The 18736-nt window shown below is 34.1% G+C and overlaps 3 protein-coding genes across 3 annotated transcripts; 1 reads left to right on the forward strand and 2 right to left on the reverse strand.

Annotated features, from left to right (window-relative positions):
* Positions 1–5239: 5239 nt before the first annotated feature.
* On the reverse strand, positions 5240–7728 carry LOC149379842 (peptide methionine sulfoxide reductase A3-like). Its single transcript, XM_089603423.1, has 2 exons — positions 7078–7728; positions 5240–5777 (listed from the first exon to the last, which is right to left on the reverse strand). Exons 1-2 carry the CDS (start codon positions 7579–7581, stop codon positions 5526–5528), a joined length of 756 nt encoding a protein of 251 aa, XP_089459549.1. The 5' UTR covers positions 7582–7728; the 3' UTR covers positions 5240–5525.
* Positions 7729–10707: 2979 nt separating this feature from the next.
* On the reverse strand, positions 10708–11946 carry LOC149379843 (stellacyanin-like). The gene is made up of 2 exons (XM_089603724.1): positions 11766–11946; positions 10708–11352 (listed from the first exon to the last, which is right to left on the reverse strand). Exons 1-2 carry the CDS (start codon positions 11932–11934, stop codon positions 10967–10969), a joined length of 555 nt encoding a protein of 184 aa, XP_089459850.1. The 5' UTR covers positions 11935–11946; the 3' UTR covers positions 10708–10966.
* A 2856-nt stretch (positions 11947–14802) lies between these two features.
* KUOX1 (KAR-UP oxidoreductase 1) lies at positions 14803–18119 on the forward strand. Its single transcript, XM_089604434.1, has 4 exons — positions 14803–15051; positions 15579–15830; positions 16917–17210; positions 17756–18119. The coding sequence occupies exons 1-4, from the start codon at positions 14803–14805 to the stop codon at positions 18059–18061; spliced, it is 1101 nt and encodes a 366-aa protein (XP_089460560.1). The 3' UTR covers positions 18062–18119.
* The last annotated feature ends 617 nt before the right edge of the window (positions 18120–18736 follow it).

Consider the following 18736-nt stretch of genomic DNA (forward strand, 5'->3'; position numbering starts at 1 on the left):
ATTATAACTAATTATTTTGTAAAAAAAATGTGTATGCATAATTGCACATATATATATATATATATATATATATATATATATATATACATTTTTTTTTTCTTTAGCTCCTCGAAAACAGCATGTGTATATATATATAGGTACCTTTGTATAATGTATAATTGTATATATACGTAATATAAATTCGTTATAAGGTTGGAATGTGAAAATTTACTTAAATAAAAAAAGATGTGTCCTTGATTTCAAAAATAAAAGTTTGCATAGTGTGAGACCTATTGCTCCGAAATAGATAAAAACAAAAGCTAAAGTAGGGGAAAGGTATAAGTGGACAAAGTAACCAATTAAAAAAAGTGTGGGACCCAATTGATACTGTTCTAACTACGGCCCTCCTTTTTATTATATTGTTAACCATTAGCCGAATCTAAAAAAAAAGTTAAAATCCTAGTCTAACTATCAATATATTTAACATAAGGATAATATCAAATTGAATTCCAAAAACACCCTTTACCCCAATTTCTCTCTAAACTATCTGAACAATCGTGTCTCTCTCCAATTTAAGTTATCTTCTTCCTCACAGATCCACAACAATCAAACTCCCAAAAACCCTAACCCTAATCCTTCTTCTACTTCCGCACTGGTGGTTCCTCTCCTTTCTTGTGCCTCCGAGGCTCACTGGTCCATGGGAGGCCTGAGCTTCAAGTTCCTCTGTCTCCAAGGCCGGATCGAAGGCTCGATTCCAAGCTCCGCAGCTCTAGCAAGACTAGAGGTGTTCCCTCTGCCTCTGCCGAAGATTTGCAACTCGCCTCCGACAGCTCTGATGGCGGTCAAGCGCCGCTGATTTTTGGCGATGATCGAAGAGAAATAGGAATATAAAAAAAAACGAGGCCTGTATTAGAAAAGCCAAGATCAGTTCTGTGTCTCATGAAACTCCAGTTCGGCGACAGTTAATCCAATTAACTATCACAGTTAATCCGATAAACTGTCATGCGGATTAACTGCCACAGTTAATCCGATTAACGGCAGTTAATCCGATTAACTGTGACGAACCTCTTTCGAAAACGGTTTCGAACATCGGAGAATCACGCGGTTGCACCGATCTGACCATTCGAAAGTCGCAAGTCTACTTTTGCGCATTAACTCTGATAGTTAATAAGATTAACTGTGAATGTTAATCCAATTAACTGTGGCGATCCTCCACCAAAATGATCTCGAATATCAGCGAGTCATGTAGCTGCGTCGATTATACCATTTGAAGGTCTCGCAAGTCCAGTCTTGAAATCGTCGGAAGAAACTAAGATTTGAGAGCTTCGTCGCCGAATGTCAAGACCTCGTTTCCAATGGAGACAAGCGAGGTTTCGTCGGAGAATGGAGCGACATTGGAGGTGATCCAGTTGACGGCGACATTCGGATCGGAAGATAAGGCTGGGATTTCTCCGTTTGAAACTCTGATGAAAACTCGGATATACTGTTGTTCTTATTGCGGTTAATAAGATTTATAGTTATTCTTGTACGTTGTGGTAAATAAGATTTAATGTTGTTTTTGTTACGGTTAATAAAATTTATTATTGTTTGTGTTACCGTTAATAATATTTACTATTCTTTTTGTTACTGTTAATGAGATTTACTATTTTTCTTGTTACGGTTAATATTATTTACTCTGACAATTAATAATATTGAACCTTAAGGATATTATTGGAATATTGAAATGTTATTATAACAAATTGGTTATTTTCTTAAATATCTTAATAGTTGGACTATAATTTTAAAGTATGATACGATTTGGGCTAGTTATTTAGTCCGCCCTAATATAAATGGTATCTTATTTATTGTTATACGATTGTTCATACTTCATACCATTTTTTTTAACTATTCGAGTTAGACCAAGGGATAAACCCAAAGCCCGACGTCAAACTCAACCATCCAAAAGGCCCCAACCCGACTCAAGATCATAATATAAATATTTTTTTATGAACAAAATAACCATTTATAAAAAAACAATCTTTAATAAATTTGTATAAGTATTTCTTTATATATATTTTTTTAAATAAATTTGACCTTTGGCCCTTGCGGGCCAGAGTTTCAGGGTTGGGTTGGGCTCAAAGTCCTAAATTTTAGTGGAAATTACATGGGTGATCTCGTTTTCAAAAACAATTATAATAGTATCTAATTTTTCATTTGTAGTATGAGAGTACTTCATCCTTTCATGCCTTTACTTCAAGCTTGAGGTATTTAGAGAATTATGTATCCATTTCGAGCTAGTTTCGTGATTTACCCAATATGCCCATCTTGACCGAACCCTAATCCTTAACGTGCTTATATCTAGTGTGCTGATAGGACTTAAAAAACACCGGTCTGTCGATGGCCATTTCGACATCTCCAAGTCGGATACACATGAAGAGTCTTGAGCGTTGACACAAATAGTATTGTTGACTTTTAGACCATGCTTTATTTTTATGAGTTTAATGATTTCTTTTTGCTGTATTGTCACAATCGATTAGGGTTTTGAGATGATTAATTTGGCTAACCACCAAACTAATTGTACCCTTACTTGCTTAAATTTTACTTTTTTTTTTATCACACTTACAAATTATTTAAGCTAAATCACTGACCTACACCCCACAAAGACAACTCGACTAGGTTTGTTGGGTCAATAATTTCGACTTGAAGAAGTTTCAACAACGAGGAAGTAAAAACCTAACCGAGACTTCATAATCACGACCTTACTCAAGGCACTACACAAAGACCATGAAATTATGTATAAGAAGCTATGTGTCGAGTAACGATCTTTATAGTTTCAACATCAATATTAGTTCCATATCTTTACAAGTTAATCATAATACCTTTTTTTTAGGATTTTTCCTTTTGTAGTTACATCAGTCTATCTCGTCATTTGAGGTATGTTAACTAACTGAGCTAGTCACTCTTGTCATAATTTAATCATATTTTATGATCAAAACATCATTATTAGTTGTACCATCCTGATTCTTGAATAATAAAGCCTTTCGTTACTATTCCACCAAGTCTTACTCTTAAGCATAACTAGAACATTATCTTACCAAATGAAATGTTAAAAGTAATTAGAAAATAATTCAAATGGATCAATACAGACCTCTCACTACTACAAATATGAGATTCTACAACGGACTTTCTACAACGCTTAACATAAGCGTTGTAGAAACTAGGAATTCTACAACGCTTTACATAAGCGTTGTAGAATCTGGGTGATTCTACAACGCTTATGGATAAGCGTTGTAGAATCTGGGTGTTTCTACAACGCTTATGGATAAGCGTTGTAAAATCTGGGTGATTCTACAACGCTTTACAAAAGCGTTGTAGAAGAACTTAAATTTCAGATTTCCCAATGGAATTAGACCGTTGTAGAAGCTTCTACAACGCTTAAGAATCCGTTGTAGAAGCGTAGTTTCTACAACGGATAATTAAGCGTTGTAGAAAGCTGTTGGATTCTACAACGGATTTTTAAGCGTTGTAGAAGCTTCTACAACGCAGGATTCTACAACGCTTAAGAAGCGTTGTAGAATCATTCTACAACGTTTTTTAAGCGTTGTAGAATCTTATTTTTGTAGTAGTGTCTGTACAGGAATATAAAATTTTAAAATGAAATCTAAATAATGGAAAGCGTCGGTCGAAGGCCATTTATCTGCACATTTTTCATGATTTGGGCAAGTCCCCAAGTAAATCCCCTTTATTGGTGACCTTTCAACCAAAACATGGTCCCCAATTAATGGCATAAACAGTCAACGAGAGCAAGAAAATCTCTTTAAATATACCCCCAATTTAAAGGAAATCTCTTTAAATATTAAAATATATTAGGCTTTTTTTCTAATTTGATTTTATCTAGAAGAAAGTAAATAAGCCGATAACACGTATTTGAATTATTTTAATACATGTTGACAATATACATGGTTCTGATATGTGCCATGTATATGCCGATTATTAGAAGAGTCTAGACTATCTGCTCATACGACGTGAAACACACTAGCGCTTATTTAGATTTTGTATACACCTGTGATGTGACTAGAGAGAATAATTGGCATAAAAACCTATCATTATCATAATGTAAATTAGGGGCTAAAGTGTAATAAAAAGTTTAACAGAGATTAATTTGCAAACTTTAAAGGTAAAGTAATTTTTTTTTTTAAATGGGCAAAAAAATGTAAAAAAAATTATATTTGAGAAGGGGCTTCAGTCCCTCTAAGCTCAAGCTGGCTACGTCCACGTGCAATTAATATCATTTTTTCAACGCACAATTTATAATTTTTTACTTTTTTTAGCTGAGTGAACAAATTTATGTGAGTTTTTAAATAAAATGACTGAGTTGGAGACGAGTGTTCATATATTACTTACTATAAAACAAAATATAATGGCAACGTAATATTGGTAATAAGATTTAACAATTAGCTCTAAGCTTGATGACGATTTATTGACGACATGCTTCTTTCAAGTCTCTTGTTTGCATTAACATTTAGATGAGACTCATTTCAGGAACCATGACTTAGTAATTGTGCGTTCGTGTGTTTTTCTTTGTTTTTGTAGAGCGATATATAACTTATAGGAGTTATGTGATTCTTTTATTTACATCTTGTTAATGACAACAACTTTTTACAGCATTATTCTCAGCAAAAATCTATGTATATTGAATACGACACTCACAATAGAACATATCCACTAGAACATACGGATTACTTAAAGATTTAGGCCAAATTTACTCGTATAATATAATTACAAAGAGAATCGTAAATAAATGTTGAATGTGCTAATAATAGGTTAGAAATATAGCGAGTGGCAATTGAGAGCCTCACTTTTTCGATCTTCTTGTTCGCCTTTTAGAATGCTAGGATGCCTGAAACATGAGTTGATCAGACCGACATTCAGACGGTTATGTTGATAATCGTTCATTTTGTGTGTCAAAGTTATTTTGGTAATTACATTGCCTTCATGTCTCATTGACGGTTATTCCTACACGGCCATTCAATACATTCGATTTTGACTAGTGTAATTATAAAGACTAAATTCTTATTCGGTATGATACATAAGTTATCTGTGTCGCCTTCACACGTTCTTGGGAGTTGGAATAGTAGGCGAGCTTAATTGTTATATGTTCATTTCTCATTCGGTATGATACATGACTTTTCTGCACGATATCTTTTGCGGCATCTTGGGATAAATTTAGACCTATTCTATTCTCCCAAACACATATGTACGTCAAGTAATGCCTAAATCATTTAAAATGAGCAGAAACTATTTATTTATGTGCACAAGCCACTGGGTACATACATCAGATTCTAAGTATTGATTACACAAAGAAAAACTTGGCTTTGTGAAACACTAACACAAAGCAACTGTCAAATTACATAAACCAAATAGTATTTCACATATACATCGTTTCATCTTTCTCCTTTCAAATTCTGAACAGTCAGGCACACTATACGGTAAAAAAAATTAAAAATTTGCAGTAACTGTTCACTAATATTATTATATTTATGTCACAAGGTTTATGATGGTCCATATTAGCCGTAGCATCGGATGGGATCGTTGCAGCCTTTGTCGGTGGATTGCCTGAAGCCAAAGCGACCGCCTTTGGCCAGGTATTGCTGGTGGTACTCCTCTGCTCTGTAGAACTTCTTTGCCGGCAAGATTTCTGTCACGATCGTCCTGTTCAGAGCCTTCTGTTGCTTCTCCAGCGAATCTCGGGCTGCCTGTTCTTGCTCCGCTGTGTAGTAATAGATCCCCGATCTGTACTGGGTTCCCACATCGCCGCCCTGTTCGCACAAACACCACCAAAATCAAAACACAAACTCTCTTACGAGGAACCGAAAAGCGAGACGCGTAAATGATTGAAAAGACATTGTTACACGGATTAGAGTGAAAGCAAATAATTTTTATAACGCAGAGAGCCTATTTAGTATAAAGCTATTTGTCGCCGAGACCATAACTCGGAGACTTCACACGGATTTCGCCCTAATTTAATTATATTATTTCAAGGTGCCCTTTTTTTGGGGTAGACCATATGAGAGGATTGTATTGTACTATTTTTATAACCCAGAACCTGTTCAGTATAAAGCTCATCATGTTGGATATCTATATCGTAAAATTATCTAGTGTAGTTCAATCAATTTTTTTGATGAGCTTAATTTGTCGCCTAGACCCTACTCAGAGACTTCACGCGATTTTTCCCTAATTTATTTATATTCTTTCGTCGAGCCATTCAGAGGACTGTACTAAGGCTTGATTTCCAAGTTTTAATAATAGCCAGATTAAAACTAGGACATCAATTGTACTAAAACTTGATGTCCTAGTTTTAAAAATCTAGTGAAACCGAAAAGAGAATTATGCGTTGATATATTATTTTCTTTATAAATGGTTTCTAGTTAGGTGGGATTGGGGGCTCTAATCTTATCATTTCTTCAGCAGCGATGATTCCATCTTTTAATCACAGGTTTATGCATATGAATTCACGCTAATTCTCTAGAAACATACAATTTGGTTAAAAAAAAAAAAAATTCAAACCCTATGATTATTGAGCAAAAATCGAATGCACAAGCAACGGAGGAACAACCAAACGTTCAAGGCAATCGGCGATCACAATTCATAAAATTAACTTAATTCAATCAGATTCTTCTCAACAAAGCGATTAACAGTCAAGGAAACATGGCTATTGAGGGCGGTCGGGTCATGGTGCCATTTTCCGGGGACTGTACTATTAAAGACTCGATTTCCAAGTTCTGATATAAGCCAGAGAATCGTACTAGATACAGTAGTTTTAAAATTATAGTTAAACCGAAAGATCTGGCGCGGTAAAATTGGACAAAGTTCTCATATCAAATGGATTATTTGCTTTATAAAACTCTATCCTGTCATTTCTTCAGCAGCGATTATTCCATCTTCTAATCACAGGTCTATTCTATACGCTGATTCTCTAGAAACATTCAATTTAATAAATTTTCTTCAAACCCTAGGATAACTGAACCAAACGCCCAAGGCAATCGGCGATCACAATTCACAAAAATTAACCTAATTCAATCAGATTCTTCACAAAAAGCAATCAACAGTCAAGCAAACCTGGCGATTGAGGGTGGTCGGATCATGGCGGGCCCAGAACACGGCAAGCAGGTCGTCGTACGAGCAGTTGGAAGGATCGTATTGAACGCGAACGACCTCGGAGTGACCGGAGGTTCCGGTACAGATATCCTCGTAAGTCGGATTGGCGAGGAGGCCCTGAGAATACCCGACCTCCGTCCTGGTCACGCCGGGGACTCTCTGAAACGCCAGTTCCACGCCCCAGAAGCAGCCCGCTCCGAACTGCGCGAACGCCTGCCCCGGCGCCGGCACGTCGTCGTCGGGAGCCTGCGCCGCGGCGGAGGACTCCGGAGACGCGGCGGCGTTGGCGGCGCGTGGGCCGAAGCCGAGCTTGTTGAAGATGTTCATGGCGGGACCGGAGGAGGAAGAGAGGAAGTTTCGGTTGAGTCGGAATTTGGGGAGAAACGCCGTGTGTTGTGGTGGCGGTTTGGGGGCGGAGAAGAGGATTAGAGGTCTCGTGGTGGTGAAGGCTACGGTTTTAAGCATTTTTGGTCAGGGAAGGGAATTTATTATATATATATAAATAATATAATATAAATATAATAGGGACTTTCTTGGGGAGGTAGAGAAAAAGGTCTAGAGAGAGAAAGAGAGATGATAGGATGAGGGGTGGTTCACCTGTTTGATTGATACTCCGCCACTCCTATCTTTTTTTTTCTTTTTTCTTTTTTCTTTTTTTTGTTACAAACCGCCACTCCTATCGAGCTTCTATTCTACCTTCTTCTTTTTTATTTATTATTATTTTTAATTAATTTCCTTTTTTTTTTCCTTGGATTTATTTTTAATTAATTTCAATATCATATTCTTCTCGTTTTTTCTTCAAAGAAGAACTTAAATATTTTTAGAGGGGTTACAAAAAAATAACTTAATTTTCTGCTTAAATGTGTATTTATTTTTGTAAATTGCGTGGAGCGTTAATAATTCGTGCAAAACACGTGTTGATATTATAATTATAAATGAAGAGCATTTTAATACAAGACACGACATAGAATTTTAGTAAAAAAAAATATAATACAGGTGTTTACTTATATTGTGTATGCTTCGAACATAAAGAGTGATATATGCAACTGCATTTCATTTATACCTAAGATGTACAGATGAAGAGACACATTTTCGTATTGACGAAAAAAACGTATAATTCTTCAAATTGTATTGACGTAGATTTAATAGAACTCTCATGTCGAGATAGTGGAAATTGGCTAATTCATTTTCAATTAAAAAAAATTAAGCATGATATAAAAAAGGAATGAATCTCGCCACATTTTTGTGGCTGCCAACCAACATTGTGCCAAAAGCCATATTTTTCATTCTTACATTATAACATAAATTGCATAGAACATATAAACACAATCTACAATGAACGACCTTCAAGTCTGAAATATAAGACTTTTCGAAGCTTCGTGAAAATTAAAATTTACCTTCTCACAAAAGTCACTTCACAGACAAGAGATCTTGCTACCGGGCTAAACCATTAGATATATGGTATAAACTTCTAAGACATTTTGAGCCTCAACATTGCGATATCCATCACAAGTTTTTTTCTTTCAATTAAAATATGCAATCTTATATTATGTTGGTGCAACACTTTTTTCTTTGGAATCTGTAAGTTATTAGGCCACGAGGTTAGTCAGACTCACAACCCAACTAGAGGATTTTCAAGCACAAGCCCGACGATCTCGTAGCTTGTCTCCGCGCAGCTTAGGTTTCGTCTATTCGTTCGCTCGAAATCTCTCATCTTAGCTTGGAGGCTGTCTCCTCAGTCCTCACAGCTAGGCATGACTTGCCGAAGATATGAGCCTGATCGAGCAGAGGAATAACCATTCGAAGATCCGTTCAATGAGACTAATCATCCACTTCTCCTGTAACCGTTTTGCTCTCCGAAGATAAGACTGAACATGTTGGGAACTGAATGGGCCACAGAGGTCTAATCAACATCCACCTGTCCACCAAAGAATGCGGAGCTCGAAGATTATCACCTACATATAAATTCATATATCTACGACAAAAATGACATAATTTTTTTTCCTTAGGTGGGTCAAATTATTACTTAGTTTGCGATCTTTCATGTTTCTTTCTGTCAAGCTACTCATTCATAGTTATTCTCATTTCCAAAATCAATAAAACGACATTATTCTTTTGTTAATTCCTAATTAAATTATTTCAATTAATTTTGTTTCTTTCGTATTTTCGAACAAATCAAACTCATAACAAAAATTTGATGCTCATGATTACAAATTAAAATCGACCTTTCCCTTTAATATTATGTGGCTCCCTCGGATCTAGCAGGGGCATATGCCCCTCTAAACTTTTAGAAATTACAATTTTACCTTAAATTTTTTAGTATTTTTATATTTTTGGCTTAAATTTATACATATATATATACATATATATATATATATATATATATATATATATATATATATATATATATATATATATAATTCAAATTTGCCTCCCCTAGATTGTTTTAAGCAATTTGCTCCCACTCCCCCAACTTGAATTTACGATTACACCACTTATTATGTGTATATTATAAGGAATAACGTCAAACTTATGCATTAAAAAAATAATGTTGAAGGATCGTCCTCACACGTCACCTCACCGTGATTTTGCCTACCAAGCTAAACCATTAGCGTCACCCAACACAAGATTAAGTAGAAATATTTTTCGTAAATGGTGCGTGCGATTAATTAATTTAATAGCAGGAGGTATAAGCTGATATATTTATATACATATATTGTTCTCAGCTCATTGTGAATAAACATGGAAATGAACAATTGGCTTGTTTGTAAGTACATAAATAGATAATAATAAACTTTGGGGATTCATTAGATGTATTAGCTATAAGCCTATAACTATATGATAATAGTTGAGATCTTAAGTAGTTGCATTGTATCTAAATTTTGTGTTGACCAGACGTGAGTGTCTAAGAAAACATATCATGTAATTGTTATTTGTCAGCATTTCGTTTCTCTTCGTTAATTCAAAGGCTACTTTGTGTGCAAGATATAACTTTCAATATGTTAATTAATTTCGTGTCAAAGAAGTATTCGTGGCGTCCTTCTCTTTGAATTTGTGATATATGATGAATCTTCGTGGCAAATCTGTGAGAATTTGTGATATGTGATGAATCTTCGTGGCAAATCTGTGAGCATTTATATATATAAATGGATTTGATCTTTTTATTATTATTTTTTGTTGTGTATATCTTTTTTTGAATTTGATGACTATTACAGATATTTATCACTTGATGGAAAGCTATTGAGTAAAATAATGTCAATAAAAATTTAGTTTCAAATGTGTTAATAAGTATAGATCTAAGAACATCTTCCAAAGAATGTTTAAAATAAAATTACGCTAAATTTAACAAAAACAATATTCCAAATCTCAATTCGATGTGTTAAATAGAGAACAACAATATTCCAAAGATTGCATAAAAGATATTCACATTCTCAATAATTTTTTAAAATCATAATAAGTGGTGGACGACTTTTGCAAGCGAAAATGACAAAATCATTGAATTCACCATAAGAGCGCACACACAAAATATTATGATACACGCTAAAAGCATATTATCTTAAATTCTAGAAATAATTAAATATTCGTCATGCAACTCAGCGGCGGCGAGCCAATAAGGTCTATTTTGAAAAAAATAAAAATTAGCTTCTTTGAATTAAATTTCTAACTTCGTCCCTTCTTGCACCCATAGCGCAAGCATATAGATGATTGATCAATTCAGTTTCATTTCAACTCTATATAATTAATTAATAAGAGGAAGAGAAAAAATAAATTACTTGGGCAGCCACGCAAAGATCCCTACTACTCGAAGCATTTCGAAAAAATATAATATTCTCGTATATAATATTCTCACCTAATTCAAGAACAAGGACACAAAACCGCCAAGAAAAACAAGCACAAGAGCATCATCATAGTTCCAAGAAAATGAATAAGCACTAGAGGTTGGGATTTGCTTGTTGGTCTTGGAAGAAGGGTTGGATTGATCAGAGCCGTCGATAATTGCCTGAGGCGCTCCGGCCGGGGAAATGACTTGGTTGCCCTTCACGCTCAGCGACATCCTCATGCCACCGAGGCAGTGCAACTTGTTGCCACACACAAAGTACTTCTCGCCGGGCTGGTTCAAAATCACCGTATTATTGCCCGTCGAATTGAAGCTCTGCAACGTGTTCGTTGTGTTGCAAGCGTTGAAGTTCTCTCTCGTCACTTCGCTCACGCTATGCGACGATGAGTATTGGAAAACTACATATTTAAAGAACAAGAAAAAAATGGGTTATGTACATATCTTAAATAAGAGATATATTTTTTTTCCAAGATCTTGACCAAGACTTGAATTTATCATATAGTTGTATTATACTTTTTATTACAAGAGATTATATCAATTTAATTTTTGAATTCATAAGTCATATATTTTTTTAAAAAAATAATAATTAACCAATTTTACATTTTTATGTAATAATATCATTATTTGTTTCATTATTACGTAAAACCCATAGGATTATGGTAACTAGAAATAAAAGGTGTTTCTAGAAGGTGAATGTACAGAAAAAGAAAAATAACATACGGAAAAAGTGAAATTATTTGATAAATTTTGGAACAAATAATGTGCTAAATTAAAATCGAAGGAAAATTCATGAAAATAAATAAAAACTCACCAAGGACATCGCCAACCTGGAATGTTTTGTCATTCGTCCACGTATCAAGATTGGTGCTGATATCCCAACCAGAACTATCTCCCACCATATATTGAGTTGCTCCACTGCATGCTATAATTGCAGAGCCAAGAACAATCAAGGCATGAACAATAACAATAAATTTTTCCATATTCTTAATAGAGTACTGATGATGATTTGAGCAGCAAATGTTGATGGTGCTTGCTATATAATGATTTGTATATATGTGCACATGATCAAGAGTTGCTTATATTAGATTACCTAACTTCAACCGATCGAGAGATACGACTTGTGATTCTTTCTTACTCTTTTGGTTTTGTATTTTATTTTATCATTGTTTTGTTTATTGTTGGAATATGATACAAAATTACTTCTTTTTTGGGTAGTAGTCAATATGACGTGGAATATTACGATTGTAAAGTGTCGGACTCTGAACGTTAATTTTTTTTTTTTTTTTAAATAATGGCAAATGACGATTTCCAGACTCATATTAAATATTTTGCAAGGAATTAAAGGTGCCTAAAAATTATTGCCAGTCTATTTAGAAAGAAACTAAGACATTATTTTATATACAACCCTAAGACATGTTAATTTACCAATTAACTTCTATTGTCTTTATGTTTAACGTACGTATGAAACGGTTTGTTGTGTGTTATGTGTTTGGGTAGGCTGTGGTTTGGTGAAGACAAATTGAAAATTATTTGGGTGCTGATGGCAGTTAAACACCTCTCAACCTTCTTTCTATTAGATGAAGACTTTGAACATGTTATTTCTTACTCCAATATATATTTAAACAAGAAATACCAATAATCAATGGCGTGTACAAAATTATATCATGTTTAAAATGATATTCATATTAGCTTCACTACAACAAACATAATTCTAGGCTCGGAAAATTTGGGCCCGCTCAATTAGATGCGATTTTTTAACGTTTGGGCGTGAGAGATCGCACCTAACATCATCAACAATAATAGGTTTATTAATAATAATAATAAAAAAAAACCAAACCGCTACACATGTGTTACCGAATATATATATATATATATATATATATATATATATATATATATATGTGTGTGTGTGTGTGTGTGTGTGTGTGTGTGTGTGTGTGTGTGTGTGTGGGCGTGTTTGGGAAAGAGATCAAGCTTTACTTAGCCTCATGGAGGCACTATAGAAGGGAGACAGCAACAAGTCGCTTATTTTGTAACCATACTTTTTAGGTTTTTCATCATTCATTGCATTATAAATATGATGATCAGTTGGCAAACTTCATCAATAATATTAATTTGTAACAAAAAAAAAATATTTTTCCATTTCGTTTTGAAAAAATAATATTCGAATTATTTGATTCTAATCATTTTATTTATATAAATCTAATTTCCTACTTATTCGTTTTTCTTTTGATATAATTTTTCTTGTTCCTTTTTTAAGCATCATTTGACATGCTTTATAATTTTTTAAAATCCATTTCAATAAACGTCTCTCGCTATAGTAGAATATATCTTTTTTTATAACGATATATATATATATATATATATATATATATATATATATATATATCTTTCTGATCTCGTCCTTTTAGTGCTTGATGATATTTTAAGTTCAATTTAATGGGAGTAAGTCTATAGGAAGTACTCAAGTTAGTCTGTGGGAAAAAATTGTCCTGAACACATACCACGCACATCATTCCTTTGCATGACGTGAAAACTAGTGTGTGTGTGTGTATATATATATATATATATATATATATATATAAACGAATTAAAGTACAAGAGAAAATAGGAATATAAGCCGAACATCGAAATTAACTTCGGCGGAAAACATGAAGCAGCTAATTTAAATGTATGTGATTCTGTGTTTACGTGGCCAAACCAGACAGTTCATTGGAAAACTCGTTCAACTGCGAAAAGGTTCAACAAACAGAAAATTGCCTCATGCCCCCTAACATGACTCAATTAATACTCACTAAAGTTAGGAAAACGATATTAATATTTGGGCGAATAAATGTTTCTTTAATCTATATTAAATTCATCGCCTGACTCCAAGTGTACAGCTTTCGCCTGCCTTTTCAGCTGCAAAAAGATCAAACAATATATATTGTTATTAAAATTAACCTTTTTTTTTTTGCTTATTTTCCCATCATGCACATGTTTGTTATTTGGGTTCTACGTCTAGATTCTATGGAAGGAGATTTATCTCCAGCACATCAATATCTTTACCTTCCGGTTTTCTTTTTAAACTGGAAACCCGGAACGTAATATTTCATTTAATTTGGCCGGCGCTTTTAGACCGAAACATTCTGATCCATTAAGAGCCAAAACTACAATTTGGTCGAACAAAGAGGCCTCTCGAACACATCGATCAGACATATTTGAAAACACTCAGCATGGAATTTAATCTCACCAATGTAAAAAAAAAAAAAAACACATTATTCAACACGATCACCACAGTTTAGTATAACACTATAACAAATATATAATCGAATGATCTAATTAATTCAAGTCAAAGCATTCGAATAGTCTAAGAACAATAATAAGACTACCTTATATATAAAGAGAAATCCTTAGGCCAATCGTTTCGGATGCCACGTCATTAAGACAAATAGTCAAAATTGGACCATTATTTACGGATTTACAAATATGTTAACGTTAAACAAACAAAAAAAAAACTATATATATACAAATGAAGTAAAATAAATTAAATGCTTGGCGGTACGTACGTACGCATTTACGGTCCACATACGTAAAAGTGTTCTGAATATATAAACCAGCCTCTTTTCACTTCGTATAAAGTAAAACTTTTGTATTTTAGTTTTGAAGCTTTAATATTCGATGACACCAATAGCTAATAAAGATCTCCAAGCAGATAGGTAGTTAGAGAGTGACCTTTTTACATAACCGACTATAGGTATATGCAGCGTAAATACTTTTATTCTAATACATACGATAAGGGCGGTATTATTCAAATCTTCTGTTTCTCTCTATACGCTTTCATTATTTCATTTTTTTTCTTTAAAAAAATGGCTGATCGTGATCGTGAGACTGACTCAAATTCGTCGCTCTCGATGGGGAAGAGTGCACAAGAGAGTGGGCTGGGTTATGTGCCTGAGCGTTACATGGTTCCCACTTCACTTCGTCCAAGCTCTTCGCGAGAGATGTCCTATGATTTGCCTGTCGTTGACTTGGCTGGACTAACTCGGGACTCCGATCAGCGATCGCTAGTCGTTGATGCAATTCGTGACGCGTGTCGTCGTTTTGGCTTCTTCCATGTAAGTAATGACGTCACCAACAAAACATATAGTAGTATTAGTATTTATTCATATATGTTCTCGTTACTCAAACAAGAATGAAGAAAATGATAGTTGATCACGTCGTTTTTCAACAAGCATAAATTAATATATGGGAAAACTAACAAAACGTACATGACTATATTGTGTGTGTATTTATATATTAAACTTCAGTAAATTATTCATGCCTACAGCTCTTTTATAAAATTCTCTCAAATTTCTTAAATAATTAATATTTTCAAAATTACTTTATTGACGTTCCGTTAAGTAAAGCAGTTATATTTTTCCAAACGGTTTTTATTTTTCATTTGAAGAAAATTCATGGTTATCATTAATTAATTTATTTCGAAATAAAAACTAGTAATAGGCAATTTATTAAATATACCCTTAAAGTGGTTACATGTTTATATTTAGTGAATCAAAGGTAGTTTAATTGATGCCTTTATTTCCTTGTTACACATGCATTATCCATTTTGATCAACGCTATATTTGTTTGTCATCATAAGTAGATCATCAACCATGGAATCAGCCAAACCACACTAGACGATGCGCTATTCTCGGCATTTGATTTCTTCGAATCACCGGCGCCGGAGAAGATGAAGTACGCTTCGAATGACGTGTACAAGCCGGTGAGGTACGGAACAAGCTTCAAGGACGGTGTGGATAAGATTCAGTTTTGGAGGGTTTTCCTCAAACACTACGCACATCCTTTGGAAGAATGGCTTGATTTTTGGCCTACTAATCCACCTACCTACAGGCAAGTTATGATCTTATATATATTTATTTGTTATGTAAATAGAATTCGTACTTATCAAGATTTCGTCACACCATATGTAATGCTAAATGTATCTGTCATATGTGCCATAAGTAACCAGTCGCGCCGTCATTTTTTTAATGAAATAAATACAAGAGTCCGTAGTTTCTGTCTGAAGCTTAAAATTAGTTCTTAGTGCGTGTGTAAATGCACATGTAATTTTGCATGAAACGCGAACACGCAATATAGACATGAATATATAAGATACAGTTAAATATACAAAATAACGTGACGTCGCTGATATTGGTGGTACATGTGATCAGCTCATACGTGTTCCGGAATCAAAATCAGAATTTTCTTCCTAAGTTATACGGAAATTTTTGTTATTATAAAATTAGAAAGAAAAAAATATTAAGCGTTTACAAACTCTAAAAGAAAAAAAAAACAATGAATTTTTGTTTAAATAAGAAAAAATGACGACATAAATATATAATGTTTTCGAAAATATACACTTAAATTTGTTTTTCGCGGTGATAATACCTAATACTAGATTTCAGTTGCATCGTTATAAAAAGTCTGTTGAATTTGACGGAAATATTAATTTTAAAAACAACTAATTAATTTTTTTAATACTATAATAAAAGTTTTTAATAATATCATTAATGCTTAATTATAATATTAAAGTCGTTTTTAATTAATACTTTTGTTATAAAAATGTGTTTAATTAATTTTAAGAAAAAAAATATTAAATCGTGTTTAATATGAGACTGACACGTGTATTTCCGTCAAACTTAATCGACTTTATACAACGGTGCAAATAAAACCCAACATTTTGTATTTTTGTTGCAAAAAAATAGGTATTTAAATGTATGTTTTCGAAAACATGATATTTATGTCGCCATTAACTCTTTAATATAATGAGCTTAGATTTTGACACTCAGCGTGCCTACATCAAAAAGAGAAATAAGAATCAACAATAATTATAAGGTCATGAATTATTACTCTCGTATCCATATTAATTTTGACATCATTTTACTTAAGAAAATACAAAATATATATAACTATATTTTTTTCTATTCTTATTGGCAGAGAGAAAATGGGAAAATACTGCGAAGAAGTTCGGAAGGTGGCGATGGAGCTAATGAAAGCGGTATTGGAGAGCCTCGGTCTCGGACCCCACCATCTCAGGTCAGAGCTCCGTTGCGGAGCTCAAGTAGTTACAGTAAATTGTTACCCTCCGTGCCCGGACCCCACAATGGCCCTCGGCCTCCCACCACACACCGACTATGCCTGCCTCACCATTCTCCTCCAAAGCTCTCCAGGCCTCGGAATCTCCGTCCCTGGAGGCCCGTGGTGCTACGTTCCCAACCTCCGTGGCACCTTGCAGGCAATATATTTATTGATCTATATTTTCATTATTGCAAGCCAAATTCATCCAAAAAGTTTATCATATAAAAAAAGGAGACTTAGGCATGTGTTACACTTTTATGTTAAAATTTTAGTATGATTATCTATTATCTAATAATTAAGAAAAAAAATTAATTGATTAATTAAACCACTAAAATTTGGAGATTTGTTAAATAGCTTTTGTAACTCTTAAGTAAATAACTATTATAGTGATGTTATATTGTTTGGTCGTTTTAGCATTTTATTTACTCTCTTTTAATTTGATGGTTGTTTACAATTATTTACGAATATTTACAATTATTAATGTCTTCTTGACTTTGTTAATAAAACATCGTAGTTATTTACTTAAAATTTACCAAAACTTGGTTGTATTATAAAACATGGGTTTTCATGTGATTATATATTCAGAGAGCCCTTAAGAAAATAGTTGAAATTAATATATGCACTATATATAAGAGAATAGTTACACATAATTTTAATTGAGTATAGTCGAGATTAAATCTCCTAATTAATCTATGATTTCAGGTCCACGTTGGCGACCACCTTGAGGTCATCAGCGGCGGCACATATCGCAGCCTGGTCCACCGTGCGACACTCAGCGTTGACCAGAGCACGAGGGTTTCCATTGCCAGCCTCCATGGATTGGGTATGGATGTGAAGGTGGGGACCGCCGCGAAGCTTCTTACAGCCAATGAGGACCGTGGTGGTGGTGGTGGTCGGGTGAGGTATAAGGAGAGCAGCTTTAGGGACTTTCTTGACTTTCTTGCGGCGAATGACGTGGCTGCTGGCAAGAGTTTTATTGAGACTCTTAGGGCTTCAGAGACTGATTAACTATTATAAGTTAAGTTATATGTTTGTTGTGTTCGTTTGTGATTTGAATTTTGAAGTATTTCTTTGTTTGGAGTTGGGTTTTACTTTTTAATATTAAATCATAAGGACGTATGATATAAAAAATTTATATTTAGAAAGTTTTCTCAGATTTTCTTGATTTAATATCAAAGATCGAGAAAAAAAGTGCGTCATAACTTAAGTTCTATCGTTCTCTCACGTAGGCCTGTGCACGGTCTGTTTCGGTCCAAAACCGGCCAAAAAACCGGACCGGACTGTTCAAAACGGTTCAAAAAAATCCAAACCGAATCGGACCAAAAAACTGTAAAAATCGGACCGGATCGGACCGTTTTAAATCATCTAGACCGGACCGGACCGTTTTGAACCGTTTAGACCGGACCGGACCGTTTTGGACCGTTGGACCGTTTTGAACCGTTTTACATAATTAAAAAAAAAATAAAAACCATTAATTTTCCACCAAAACACAAACATATAGTCATATATGGGAGTTAAATACATGCACAAATGTCTAATTTGGCTAATTGGACATTAATTTATTTTATTTTTATTTTTTTTATAAATAAACCAGTTCGGTCCGATTTAACGGTTTTTTTTTTAAAAAATCGGACCGGACCGGTTGCATTGAGTAAACCAGACCGGACCGGAAAAACAAAAAAC

The sequence above is a fragment of the Urtica dioica genome, chromosome 12 (genome assembly GCF_054948205.1).
Source record: "Urtica dioica subsp. dioica isolate 48M chromosome 12, U.dioica_male_clone48M_v1_H2, whole genome shotgun sequence".
Lineage (NCBI taxonomy): Eukaryota > Viridiplantae > Streptophyta > Magnoliopsida > Rosales > Urticaceae > Urtica > Urtica dioica.